The sequence below is a fragment of the Leuciscus leuciscus genome, assembly GCF_965113295.1.
Source record: "Leuciscus leuciscus genome assembly, chromosome: 19".
Lineage (NCBI taxonomy): Eukaryota > Metazoa > Chordata > Actinopteri > Cypriniformes > Leuciscidae > Leuciscus > Leuciscus leuciscus.
Genome location: NC_138743.1, coordinates 12,984,750 through 12,996,859, shown reverse-complemented (window position 1 = coordinate 12,996,859; position 12,110 = coordinate 12,984,750). Strand labels below are relative to the sequence as shown.

Genomic DNA, 12,110 nt, shown 5'->3' with positions numbered 1-12,110 from the left:
TCTGCATCCGAAATCACATTCTTCCCTACAATATAGTAGGCTAAAAACAGTATGTGACAAAAGAAGTATGTCCGAATTCACAGTACAAATAAAAGAGTTGGCAAAAAGTACCCTGGTGACCTACTACTACCCGGCATGATTCTGAAGTGTGCATATTCAATGGACGCTTTACTATCTCATGAGGCCGCGGGAGAGGATGGTCACATGATAATGAAAACGTGTCATTGGAGAAGCGCTAATTAAACGTCATTGATTTCGGCCCTCCAAAACCATTTCAGCCCAAAACCGGAAAAAGCCAACATTTCGGTGCATCTCTTCTTGATTAGTTGCAGTTAGTTTCTGCAATCTTGCAGTACGAGTAGAAATGAGCAAATCTGCTGTACTTTTTCTGAAAGGAATGCAAATGGCAGCACTTTTTAAAAAACAAGTTAAGTAGCACTTTTTGTGTATGGTAATAAAAAAAACACTGTTTCCTGGTAGAATTATGTTTTAAGATCACATCAAGACTGATGTTCTTGTCTTCCTTACAGGTTGCAGTTGTAAAGGTGAAAAATACAGACAAAGTGTTTGCCATGAAGATTCTCAACAAATGGGAAATGCTCAAAAGGGCTGAGGTGGGCTGATGTTTTTACTGACATCTCTTGATTTTATTCAGCAGATTTGATCCAAATAAGCTAACTGCTTTAGCTGCAAATTACAGCAATGTTTTTCTCAAGACTGATTTTTATATAATGTGCAAATCTTGATCCAGTTAGCATCATGCTTTACCATTCAGCTGATTTACCATTCAGCTTTCTCCTATATCCCTGGCATGTCATTCCTTAGCTTCCTACTAGAGTATTACTCCCTCTGTCTTTACCAATTACACGAGAAACCACTTAAAAACAAACAGTCTTTGCTCTATATGATTCAAAAAGCATTCCTCACAGTGGAAATAGACCCCTTGGTTGGAGTCATTCTAAGTATGTGGGGCACATTTTTGATCGCTGACTCTGAAAAGTGGTTTTCTTTGACATTTACCTCTTTTTCACTCAGACGGCATGCTTTCGGGAGGAACGGGACGTGCTGGTGAATGGGGACAGTCAGTGGATCACAACGTTGCACTATGCTTTCCAGGATGAGAACAACTTGGTGCGTGAGAACTCTCAAGCTCACATTGGGTCTGATTCACATTCACTTGATAAGGTGCAGAGGGGGAGATAACGTGATCATCAATCACGACTTACAGAGTTTCAAGGGACACTGTCTTACAGCAGACTATATATTTATCTGTGCCGTGTTGTGTATATAGCGTGACTGGAGAAGAGGGTCTTCGATATGAACTATCATTTTAAGTTCAGCTTCATGAGTGGGAGTGTGAGGGAATGAAACTGGAGGAAGAGAGCGATAAGAGGTTTTAGATGAAAGAATGTCATGGATAACTGAGATGGGATGGGTTAATCCGAGGGTAAAGGGAATTTTAATTGTAAACTGTTTATGATTGATATCTTTGTTTCCCATTCCTTTTGTTCCCTTTCTTCTCTTTTTTCTGTCTTATTCACTCCCTGTTTTTCTCTCCTCTTAGTATCTGGTGATGGACTACTATGTAGGGGGAGATCTGTTGACTCTGCTCAGTAAATTTGAAGATCGTTTGCCTGAGGACATGTCCAAGTTCTATCTGGCCGAGATGGTCTTGGCTATTGACTCTGTGCATCAGCTACATTATGTTCACAGGTGGGTCCTGGCATTTTTAAACCAGGGGCCAGTTGCATAAACATAACCATTTATGTTAAGACTATGTCTTACGAAATAGTATGACCAACTAGCAGTTAGTTAGGTGTAATCAGTCTTACTTTTTGCAATCAAATTAGACCAATCTACATTATGTAACTGACTTAAAAAAATTATAAACAGTTTTAAAGAAACTAATTTGATGACTAACTTGTAAGATTAGTCTTAGCAGTTTATGGAATCGGCCCCAGGGTTGTTCATCAGTTTCAAATGTTGACTGACTGAATTAATTACATGATTTGCTGGTTAATTAAACACTATTATTGCAATATATCAATATTTTCTGAGCCTACAAATAGTAAACATCTAAAAAGAGCTTTGTGGCAGACAAAAGCATTGAATATTAAAAGTGGTTTTATAAGTCATTATATTGGTTGTTTTATTTCCATATCCCTGAATATAATCCTATCACTGTCCACAGCAATCCATTTTGCAGTCTGGTTTGCCTGTAAAATAGTTTTATTTTAGTGAGAATACACAGATTCTTTTGATACTTAAATACATTGACAGATGTCATTGCAGAAAGATGATTCTGATAATATTTGACAGCCAAAGCCATGTTAACCAGCAAAAATGTGACCCCTTTATTGAAACTAAAAGGATTAGGGTTATCCTTATTTTCTAAAAAGCCTGTGTGCTTTAGTTATGTCACAGCAATAACCCTGTTTGCTGGTTGTGGTTTTAGGGGAGGGATCTTCTAATTCTAGAGAGCATTTGATTGGACAACAACCTGTGTAGTGCTCTATGAGTCGTCATTATATTTGATCTGTTTTCATGGAAAAAGAAGACTATACATTTTAAAAGCGTGTCTGCTTAAAGTGAATTATGTCAATGTTTAGGAGTAAAGTAAAAAAATTTGGGCTCAGTAAAATTTATTTGAAAGAAATGAATAATTTTATTCAGCAAATATGCATTGAATTGATCAAAAGTGACAATAAAGACATTTATGTTTCAAAAGATTTTTATTTCAAATAAATGCTGTTCTTTTGAACTTTCTATTCCTAAAAAAATCCTGAAAGAAAATGTATCAAAGTTTCCACAAAAATATTAACCAGCACAACTGTTTTAACTGATAAGTATATTTTAATATATTAAAATAAATTAAACTGAATATATTCAAATAAAAAACTTTGATTTTAAAGTTTAATAATAGTTCACAATATTACTGTGTTTCCTGAAATAATCAAATAAACACAGCCTTGGTGAGCATAAGAAACTTCCTTCAAAAATATGAATGTTACCGACCCCAAACCTTTTGAACGGTGTTGTATATTAGCATATAGATTAACTCAAAGCTAATACACATGAATTAAAAGCCACAAAACACCCACTTCGATTTCATGGGGTTTTCAAATCAGCTAAGCATGCACTAAAGCAGTGCAGTGAGTTGGAAAAAAGGCTGTTTAGTCCGAGGGATGGCTGGGTTGGAGCCGGTTATCATACAGGAATTGGCTTCTCCATATTTGCATAATAACAGGCACCAGTTCCATAGAGCACTCAGTGTGATGAATGTGTTTGTACTGGGACTTTGGGTGTGCTTCACTCCCACCGAACACTTCATTTACGTACAAACACACACACTTTCTCTAATGTACTCGTGTTGTCTTCCTCACAAACTGATGTGCAGTCTTGGTCTGCCAATTGCAGTCTGTTTTTGGGGCACCCAGAGGGACAGGCAGGGGAAAGTTAAAGGCAGTAATCATGGGGTTAGAGGTGTGGTCAACTCTCCTCTCGTGAGAGTTTGGCACGCCTGGTTTGTGGAGGGTGGGGACGGAGTGGATTGGTCTCCAGGGATGGGGTTGGTGTGGGTGTGTTTTTGTATGAGCCATGTTAAAGGGTGTGCATATGGGAATAAGTGCGCCTGTACATTTGAGGGTGGATGCACTGTGTGAAAATAGTTGAGACACCACAGTTTGCAAGAATGCACAGTGATGGGTCCATAATTAATAGTGTATCATCTAAAAAATGATTTAAAGGGATGTTTCACTTAAACATTTAACTTCTATGTACTCACCCTCATGTTATTCCAAACTTGAATGAGTTTCTTTCAACTTTCTGCTTAACATCCCCAGATGTTGAATGTTCCCACTGCGGTTTTACATACAATTAAAACATTTCAAGCTCCAAAAATAACAAAAATCACCATAAAAATAGTCGATACTAGACTTTTAAAAAAAATAAAATCTATTGTGATTTAAAAAAAGACGCTTCAGTTTTGCTGTGCTTGTTTGTAGGACTGTACAATTTGGCCCAAAATGTTGTAATTTACATATGACCATTATATTATAATAATAATAATAATAATTGTTATTATTATTATTATTATTATTATTGTTATTATTATTATTATTTCACTTTAAATATATTCAACAAAATAAGAAATATTACTATTTTAATATTTCACTGTGAAATAAAAAAAATCAAGAATTTAATAAATATAATGTAATAAACATAATTTAGTTTTATAGTACAAGTGACATGCTTCACTCTAAAATATGCAGCTCATTTATTTATATAATTAAATCACACTAATATAATAATCACACCAAAAGGCCTGTCACACTGAGCATGATTAAGCGACGTGAATGTGCGATGCGAAGACGCTCTTGAATCGAAACAATAGATCCGTGCGAAGCTAATAGATCCATACAGAGCTATATACCAGGTACGATCATCAATCGCGGAGCGACAAAGCAAGATTTTTTCCCCCCTGACCATTCGCTTTGCTTCATTGCGTCGTGCTCAGTGTGCCTAAGGCCTTAAGCCATAATGCATTTTCGGTTTTATTTCACTTAACCATGCAGCTCTAGTTGATACAACTCTACAATACAACTCTAAAGTCATATGACAGTGTCTCAGCATTGACATCAAACCTGGCATGATGCAAAGTTTGGAATGACATGGCGGTGAATAAATGATGACAGTATTTACATTTTTGTGTGAACTATGCCTTTAAATGGATTTCTTAAATCTCCAATTAATTTTGTCTCTTCATTTATTTATTAATATTTACATTTTTAAATACAGGTTTCACACATTGTTTGTGGTCCGCAGATCACATTAGTGGACTCCTGCCCTGAAAGCTCCTTCCAGGAAAAGCTTGGAGCTCTTGCTTTCACCCAGCCCTCATTAGACTAAGTGGGCAAGCTGTTGTGTTAAAGTGGAGGATTTTTAGAGATTGTGCTCGTAAGTGGTGTTAAGTGCCCGGTTCCTCTCTGCCAGATATTTGCATAGGGTGAGCTCTGATCCTTCCACTGATGAGGACCCATGTCACAGTTGAAGAGCCAACCGGACGCACTAGCATCTGTGATTTTGTTGTGTGTGACTATTGCATTATATTCAGTTATTGATCAGGGCCATATGTGTGTCCGGCTATTGATCAATAACCATGTGTGTGATGTCTCAGCTGATTCCTAAGGAAGCTAGCTGGAATTTCATTTGCCACAGAGACATGGCTCATCGCACCTTAAAAGTCAAGAGGGAATCTCTTGTTACCTGTTAAGATCCCCTATCAAAGAGAAAGATACACAGTCGTTGCCTGAGGATTAAGTCACATTCATTTGAAACGGCACAGGTGATTGGATGACCTCATAAAGAGCTTTGTTTGGCGACACCGGCGGCGGTCTTAGTGCTTGTAGAACAGCTTTTTTTCAACCAGAGGGCCTTGACCTACAAGTTGAAGTTTCCACATACTCCATTTTCCTTTTTTTTACATTTTTTTTTTTTTAAAGGATTGAGCTCAATGCTCGAGTAAAAAAAAGAAGAAGTGAACTGCTGAAATGTATCCAACATCCCCATACAATGAGTCCCACCCCCTTCTCTTTCTTCCTGTCTATAGTTGACCAGCTCTTCCTGTGGTAGGCATGAGGCAGGTCCAGATGGTGCTCACAGATGGTTATTGTGGTCTTAAAGTGGGATTACCTCCCTCTGCTCGCTGTCCGCTGTTCCTTAAGACAGCAGCCCGGGACAGAGCCACCCAATTATCACCTACACTGCAACCCCTGCTGGCCAGACCGAACCCCTTAATGCACCATTACAAAGTGAATGGCTTTTTGCCTAGCAGGAGGCATGCAGCCAAGTTAACAAAATCTAATATAGATTTAATGCAAGCCAAGTTTAACATAGGGGAAGCTTAGCTATGATTGGAGTCTTAACGCACACGAGAATGGAGTATTAGTGAAAATAAAAGTTACATTTGCTGAGTTGCTATAGTGTCATTTTCAATGGCTGTGTCACATTATCTACGTCATGGCTAGGCTACATTATCTGCGGTAAACTTTGTTAGCACGTAATGCTAATCTATGGTCTCTGCAGAGCATATTTGTTTGGTTCAGAGTTTCTCTACTTCTTAATTGGTTTAGCTTGTCCTCCTACGCTTTCTGCTGTTTGCTCTGTGGCACAGGACCGTGCCGGTGAGAATCGTACAATCAAGCCAAGACCTTCTTAGAAAGGAAAACCGTTAAAGACCTCAGTGACAGAATCAGATAAGGAGTTGATGGTCCACAGAATTGGTCATGGATTATAGCTTTTGAGAGATTTGCTGTGTATCAGGTTCAGTTTTGTTTTTGAAAATGTATATGTTAAATAAATACTTTGTTTTAATTAATTTTGAATTAAACCTAATAATAAATAATTTTCCTCCTGAACAATAGATGCATTATCTGCATGTTTTGCCAGGCCCCCTGATGAGACATTGTCTCATTGCGATAACTTTTTATTAAAAGTCAAACAATGCTTTCATCTGCCAAATTTTTTTTTATAATTTGTGTGCTTTATATATTTATACAGATACACTACCATTCAAAAGTTTGGGGTCAGTAAGATTTTTTTTTTTTAAGTAATTAATACTTTTATTCAGCAAGGATACTTTTAAATTTATCAAAAAGTGATACTGTTCTTTACTGTTCTTTACTTTCAATTAGTATATGCTTTAAAGAATCCTGAAAAAAGTTCCCACGAAAATATTAAGCAGCACAACTGTTTTCAACATAATTATTATAATGTTTCTTAATCATCAAATCAGCAAGGATGGAGCTAAAGAATCACGTGACACTGAAGACTGGAGTAATGATGCTTAAAATTCAGCTTTGCCATCACAGGAATAAATTACATTTTAAATTATGTTAAAAATAAAAAATAAACTATTATTTTGAAATGTAATAATATTATTTCATAATATTGCTGTTTACTGTATTTTTGTACAAATAAATGCAGCTTTTGTGAGCATTGGAGACTTATCGAATCATAAGACTTTATCAAAAACATTAGACAATTTCACAACCCCTACATTTTGAACAGTAGTGCTTAGTTAAGTAAATATATTTTATATTTATTTGTTTTGTACTGTATAAATATACTTATAGTGAAATGATTAAAATGAATTAAAATCTTATGTATACAATACATTTTTTGATCATTTTAGTCTGGTTTATTTATTAATGGTCACATTACTTAAGAAAATGACACCCTAAAACAGGAGTGCTATATATTATAAACATTGTAGTTTTGACAGTATTGCTTCATTATTCGGTGTGGATGAGGTCAAGCCATTATTGAAATCATTCCACCACCCACTGAGTTCCTCACACAATCTCAGACAAACCTCTCTGTGTTAAAGCCCTTATACATGGTTCTTTTTGGCCCTCTATTCAACTGCTTGCCAGCGGGGGATGGCTGCCTGCCTCTCACCTCACACACGCACATACATACATCTTCATATCTTGCACGTTGCTGACAATTAATAATCAACACTTATGTAAAAACTCTGTGTGCTTTCCCCTACTCTCCTCACTTCGTGTACTAGCACTCTGCCAAAGCTGGAAGATCTCTCTCACGCACACACACACACACACACACACACACAAACACACACACACACACACACACACACACACACACACACACACACACACACACACACACACACACACACACACACACACACACACACACACACACACACACACACACACACACACACACACACACACACACACACACACACACACACACACACACACACACACACACACATAGTATGAGCTTGTATGTCTTATTTGAAACGTTGGCTATAACGTAAAAAAAAACTCAATAGTGCTGAGTTTTAGGGTTTATGAGCTGTTATGATTAATGATGTGCTGACGCTGGTAAATCCCCCGGCTATTTGAGTGAGATAGTGTGCGCGTGTCCTTCAAAGTTTTGCTTATATCTTTTACGACAGCCAGCACTGTACTTGTGCCAACCACAGGACAGTTGCATGATTTATTGATATAGATAAACTTAAACACTTTGTCTTAAACATAGAAGGTGTATGAATGTCAGACGGTTTAGAAATCTCGAGTCATGACACAAATTGTGGTGTTATTTGAATAGTGCAAGATTGCAGTAAGGCTTTAGCTGTTTGGCTCAGTCCAATGACATGTAGACATGACCTTTGACCCTTATTAAGTCACCACAGGCCCTTGGTCATATCACACACACACACACACACACACACACACACACACACACACACACACACACACAGACACACAGACACACACACAAATACATAATACTTTAATTAAAACAATAATGTAATATATAATTAAATATAAACTAAATATTAAAAGTAAATATATATTTACTTGTAATATTTCATTTTATTTATATGATGTGATTTTTGTATACATACATGCCATGGCACTGAATGATTGCTTTATTCATTTAGTATGACATTGCCATGGCGCACTATCATTCTATTATACTCCTTTGTTACGATTCATTTTTGTTTTGTATAATGAGTGTTTGTGATTGTGTTTTATGTTTAATCAGAGATATTAAACCAGACAATATCCTGATGGACATGAATGGTCACATCCGGCTGGCTGACTTTGGCTCCTGCCTTAAACTCATGGAAGATGGGACAGTGAGTTTGATTTTCAATCCTAAAGCTGTCAAGCACATGATTTCTTGCTCAGTAAGTGTTGTGTTATAAATTTCTGTCTTCCTGTACACGTTTTCTCATAGGTCCAGTCCTCTGTTGCAGTTGGGACCCCAGACTACATCTCTCCGGAGATCTTGCAGGCTATGGAGGATGGGAAGGGAAAGTATGGGCCGGAGTGTGACTGGTGGTCTCTAGGTGTGTGCATGTACGAGATGCTTTATGGAGAGACACCCTTTTATGCTGAGTCTCTGGTGGAGACATACGGCAAGATCATGAACCATAAGGTTTGTTTGCATCGTATACTAACATGCAATTCTGTACCTCAAGAATTGAACATGTTGTTATTTCCTATGTTTGTTTAAAGGTGATGTGTGTAGTTTTTCAATTTTAAAATACATTCTTCTTTCAGAGACAACTGAATGCAAGCCATTCATTAGTTGATTCCCCTGAATAGTGTAAAAACACTGTGGCACTATCCAAATCATTACATTTTGTTCAGGAAAATAGGAAAATTTGTGTTTTATGAAGTTGCAGTTTGTGATGCTAGTGCTGAGAAATTGCACATTTCACCTTTAATTGTGGAGGTGCACTTCTGAAATCTGTTTACGGTTAGAGTAGCTTAAAGGGGTCCTATTGTGCTTTTTTACATTTTCAAATTTCTTTAGTGTGTGGGGTTGCTGTTTGAGCATGAAAGGGTCTACAAAGTTATGACGCACAAAGTCCACTCCAAAGGGAGTTATTCTCTATATCAGTAAGCACTGTTTATGAACTCCCTGAAATGCCTCTGTTGTAGTGTTGAGTTTTCTCCTGTACACGTCACAATTTTTTCTCATTTAAATAATTCCCGTCCAAGGCATACACAAAAAAGGAGGCGAAGCTTTGTTGATTTGCATAAGTAGTCTGTTGAAACTCGCGGTTATGATAGGAGGCGTGACATTTCTGAAACGCTTTCGAAGTGGTTGACCAATCACAAAACACTGGTCCAGCCAACCAATCAGAGCACATTGCACTGTTCGGAAAGAGGGGCTTTATAGAGAGAGAAACTAAACAGAGCGTTACTGACAGACTGGGAAGAGAGGTGCTGCAACTATGAAAACCTATTCTAGGAGACCCCAAAAACTAAATCAAGACTTTATAAAAGGGCATAATAGGTCCCCTTTAATTTCTAGGTAACCCATTCCTTCTTTTAGTTAACCAAGACAATACTTTGTATGTGGATCTTGCAAAAAAGTAATGAGTGAATTGTAGAAGTTTTGAATTAAAAATTCTTTTTGTCTTTCCTTCACTATTTTATTCTGGATTAGTCATCTCAACCTAACAATGAGGTAATTCACCTTTTCATCAAGGTTCATTTAGTTTTGTGTGGGACTTAACTAATGGAGCACATCTTAAACCACCGTAACTAGCGTAGTTAGGTAGAGATAAATGAAAGTCTTACTCTGCAATGCTCAAGTATATTCCAACTCTTTCTTTCTCAGGAGCGCTTCCAGTTCCCACTTCAGGTGACGGATGTTTCCGAGGAGGCTAAAGATCTCATCCGCCGGCTGATCTGCAGCAGAGAACACCGGCTGGGCCAGAATGGCATCGACGACTTTAAACAGCACCCCTTTTTCACAGGCATCGACTGGGACAACATCCGCATGTGCGAAGCCCCCTACATCCCTGAAGTCAGCAGCCCCACTGACACCTCCAACTTTGATGTAGATGACGATTGCCTCAAAAACTGTGTATGCATCTAGTTTTCTTCTAATTTTATCCTGTAGTCAATGTTTTTTTATTTTTTCACACAAATGCATTAGTATGTAGTTGAGCAGGCCATTATGCAGTGTAACTGGATGACTTTAATGGATGTTTGAGTCTTAGATTGTTTTTCTGAAATATTTTAGGAGACGTTGCCCCCACCTTCACACACAGCATTTTCTGGACACCACCTCCCATTCATAGGCTTCACCTACACAAGCAAATGGTGAGTCAGACAACTTTTTATTCATCATGCATTTCTTAATTAATGTACACTACTGTTCAGTTTGCGGTCAGTAAGACTTTCTTTGTTGAAAGAAAAGAATACTTTTATTTAGCAAGATGCTTTAAATTGATCGAAAGTGAAAGTAAAGATATTTATATTGTTACAAAAGACACATTTTTTTTTTTTAGCTTGGTTTCCAGAAAAATACTGAGCAGTACAACCATTTTTAACATTGATAATAAGAAATGTTTCTTGAGCACCAAAAAATCATATTAGAATGATTTCTGAAGGATCATGTGACACTGAAAACTGGAGTTATGGCTGCTGAAAATTTAGCTTTGCCTTCACAGAAATAAATTATATTTTTTAAATGTATTGAAATAAAAAACAATTATTTTAAATTTTAAAGGAGTCATGACCTGTAATTTTCACTTTTCCACGAGAATCAATGTATGTTATGATTGCCTAACGATTATACACTGGCCGGGAAGCCGATATTTAAAAGTGAAGCGTTTGTTTACCCCTGGGTTCGTAAACCAGCCCACGTGCACGCGCACTCAAATACGAGATTTTAATTTCTGCCCCGACTTGACGTCAAGACGGGGCAGGATATACCATATATGGACACCGCAGCCCGCCCTGCCCCTCTCCCCCTCATATTCAGTCGCGAAAGATGCAGAAACGTAGTGCACACGTGAGTTGCTCTGTTGTTGACTGCCAGAATCAACATGTAAATGTGTTTTCTCTCCCAAGAACGGACCAAGCTGTCAGGGACCAGTGGATTAAATTCATTTTTAATGACGCGGTTCCTACAACCCTTCCCACTGGCTTAACGTTAGGTGTCTGTGCTAATCATTTTACGCCGGAATCGTTCACAAATTTGGGGGCAATATCAGGCGAAGAATTGTATATTATAACTATGACAACATATAATTGTATTGATTTTTTTTATAGAATAGATAAGGATAGATAAATAAAACAAACAAACAGTCAAGTAATAATAAACATAAAGAAAAAGATCACGTTACATGTCTATAGAAGAAAAATATTGAATGTCTAAAAAACCACAACGTGAAACAAGGCAAAAACACTACATGATAGCAAACGTTGATCTCAATAACCACTGTAAGCTGATAAAAAAGTAGACTACATCTCCGTTAATGTAATCTACATTAAATAAAAGGTATAATGTATGTCTTAGTCAAAATGATTGTCTTTACCATTCAGAGACATCTTGATGTAGACGTCCTTCCATCGACTCTACATTTTCCCTTTCCAGCTCAGGTTCAGAGTCTGGCTCATACATATACGGTTGAATTCCGTAGATCGCGGCCAGGTCGGGTTCATTCACAACTTGCGCCATGATGTCATTTTGGAATGATATGCTGCTGAAGTTACCTGCGGTGTCAACCCCCCTCCTTCCTGCCACCAATCAACGCGCCCCTCATT

At 37.5% G+C, this 12,110-nt stretch overlaps 1 protein-coding gene and 1 long non-coding RNA gene across 10 annotated transcripts in view; one reads left to right on the top strand and one right to left on the bottom strand.

Annotated features, from left to right (window-relative positions):
* LOC309482786 overlaps positions 1 to 12,110 on the bottom strand; it is a 223,295-nt gene that overhangs the window by 15,025 nt on the left and 196,160 nt on the right. The window lies entirely within an intron of this gene.
* Positions 1 to 12,110, top strand: part of cdc42bpab (CDC42 binding protein kinase alpha (DMPK-like) b) — a 58,941-nt gene that overhangs the window by 23,076 nt on the left and 23,755 nt on the right. For all 9 annotated transcript variants that reach the window (XM_082148153.1, XM_082148150.1, XM_082148151.1 and 6 more), the window contains exons 3-9: positions 531 to 614; positions 1,036 to 1,131; positions 1,565 to 1,713; positions 8,584 to 8,677; positions 8,779 to 8,979; positions 10,174 to 10,422; positions 10,582 to 10,661. In XM_082148153.1, the coding sequence (XP_082004279.1) occupies positions 531 to 614; positions 1,036 to 1,131; positions 1,565 to 1,713; positions 8,584 to 8,677; positions 8,779 to 8,979; positions 10,174 to 10,422; positions 10,582 to 10,661 (953 nt within the window). The remainder of the gene's footprint in view (positions 1 to 530; positions 615 to 1,035; positions 1,132 to 1,564; positions 1,714 to 8,583; positions 8,678 to 8,778; positions 8,980 to 10,173; positions 10,423 to 10,581; positions 10,662 to 12,110) is intronic.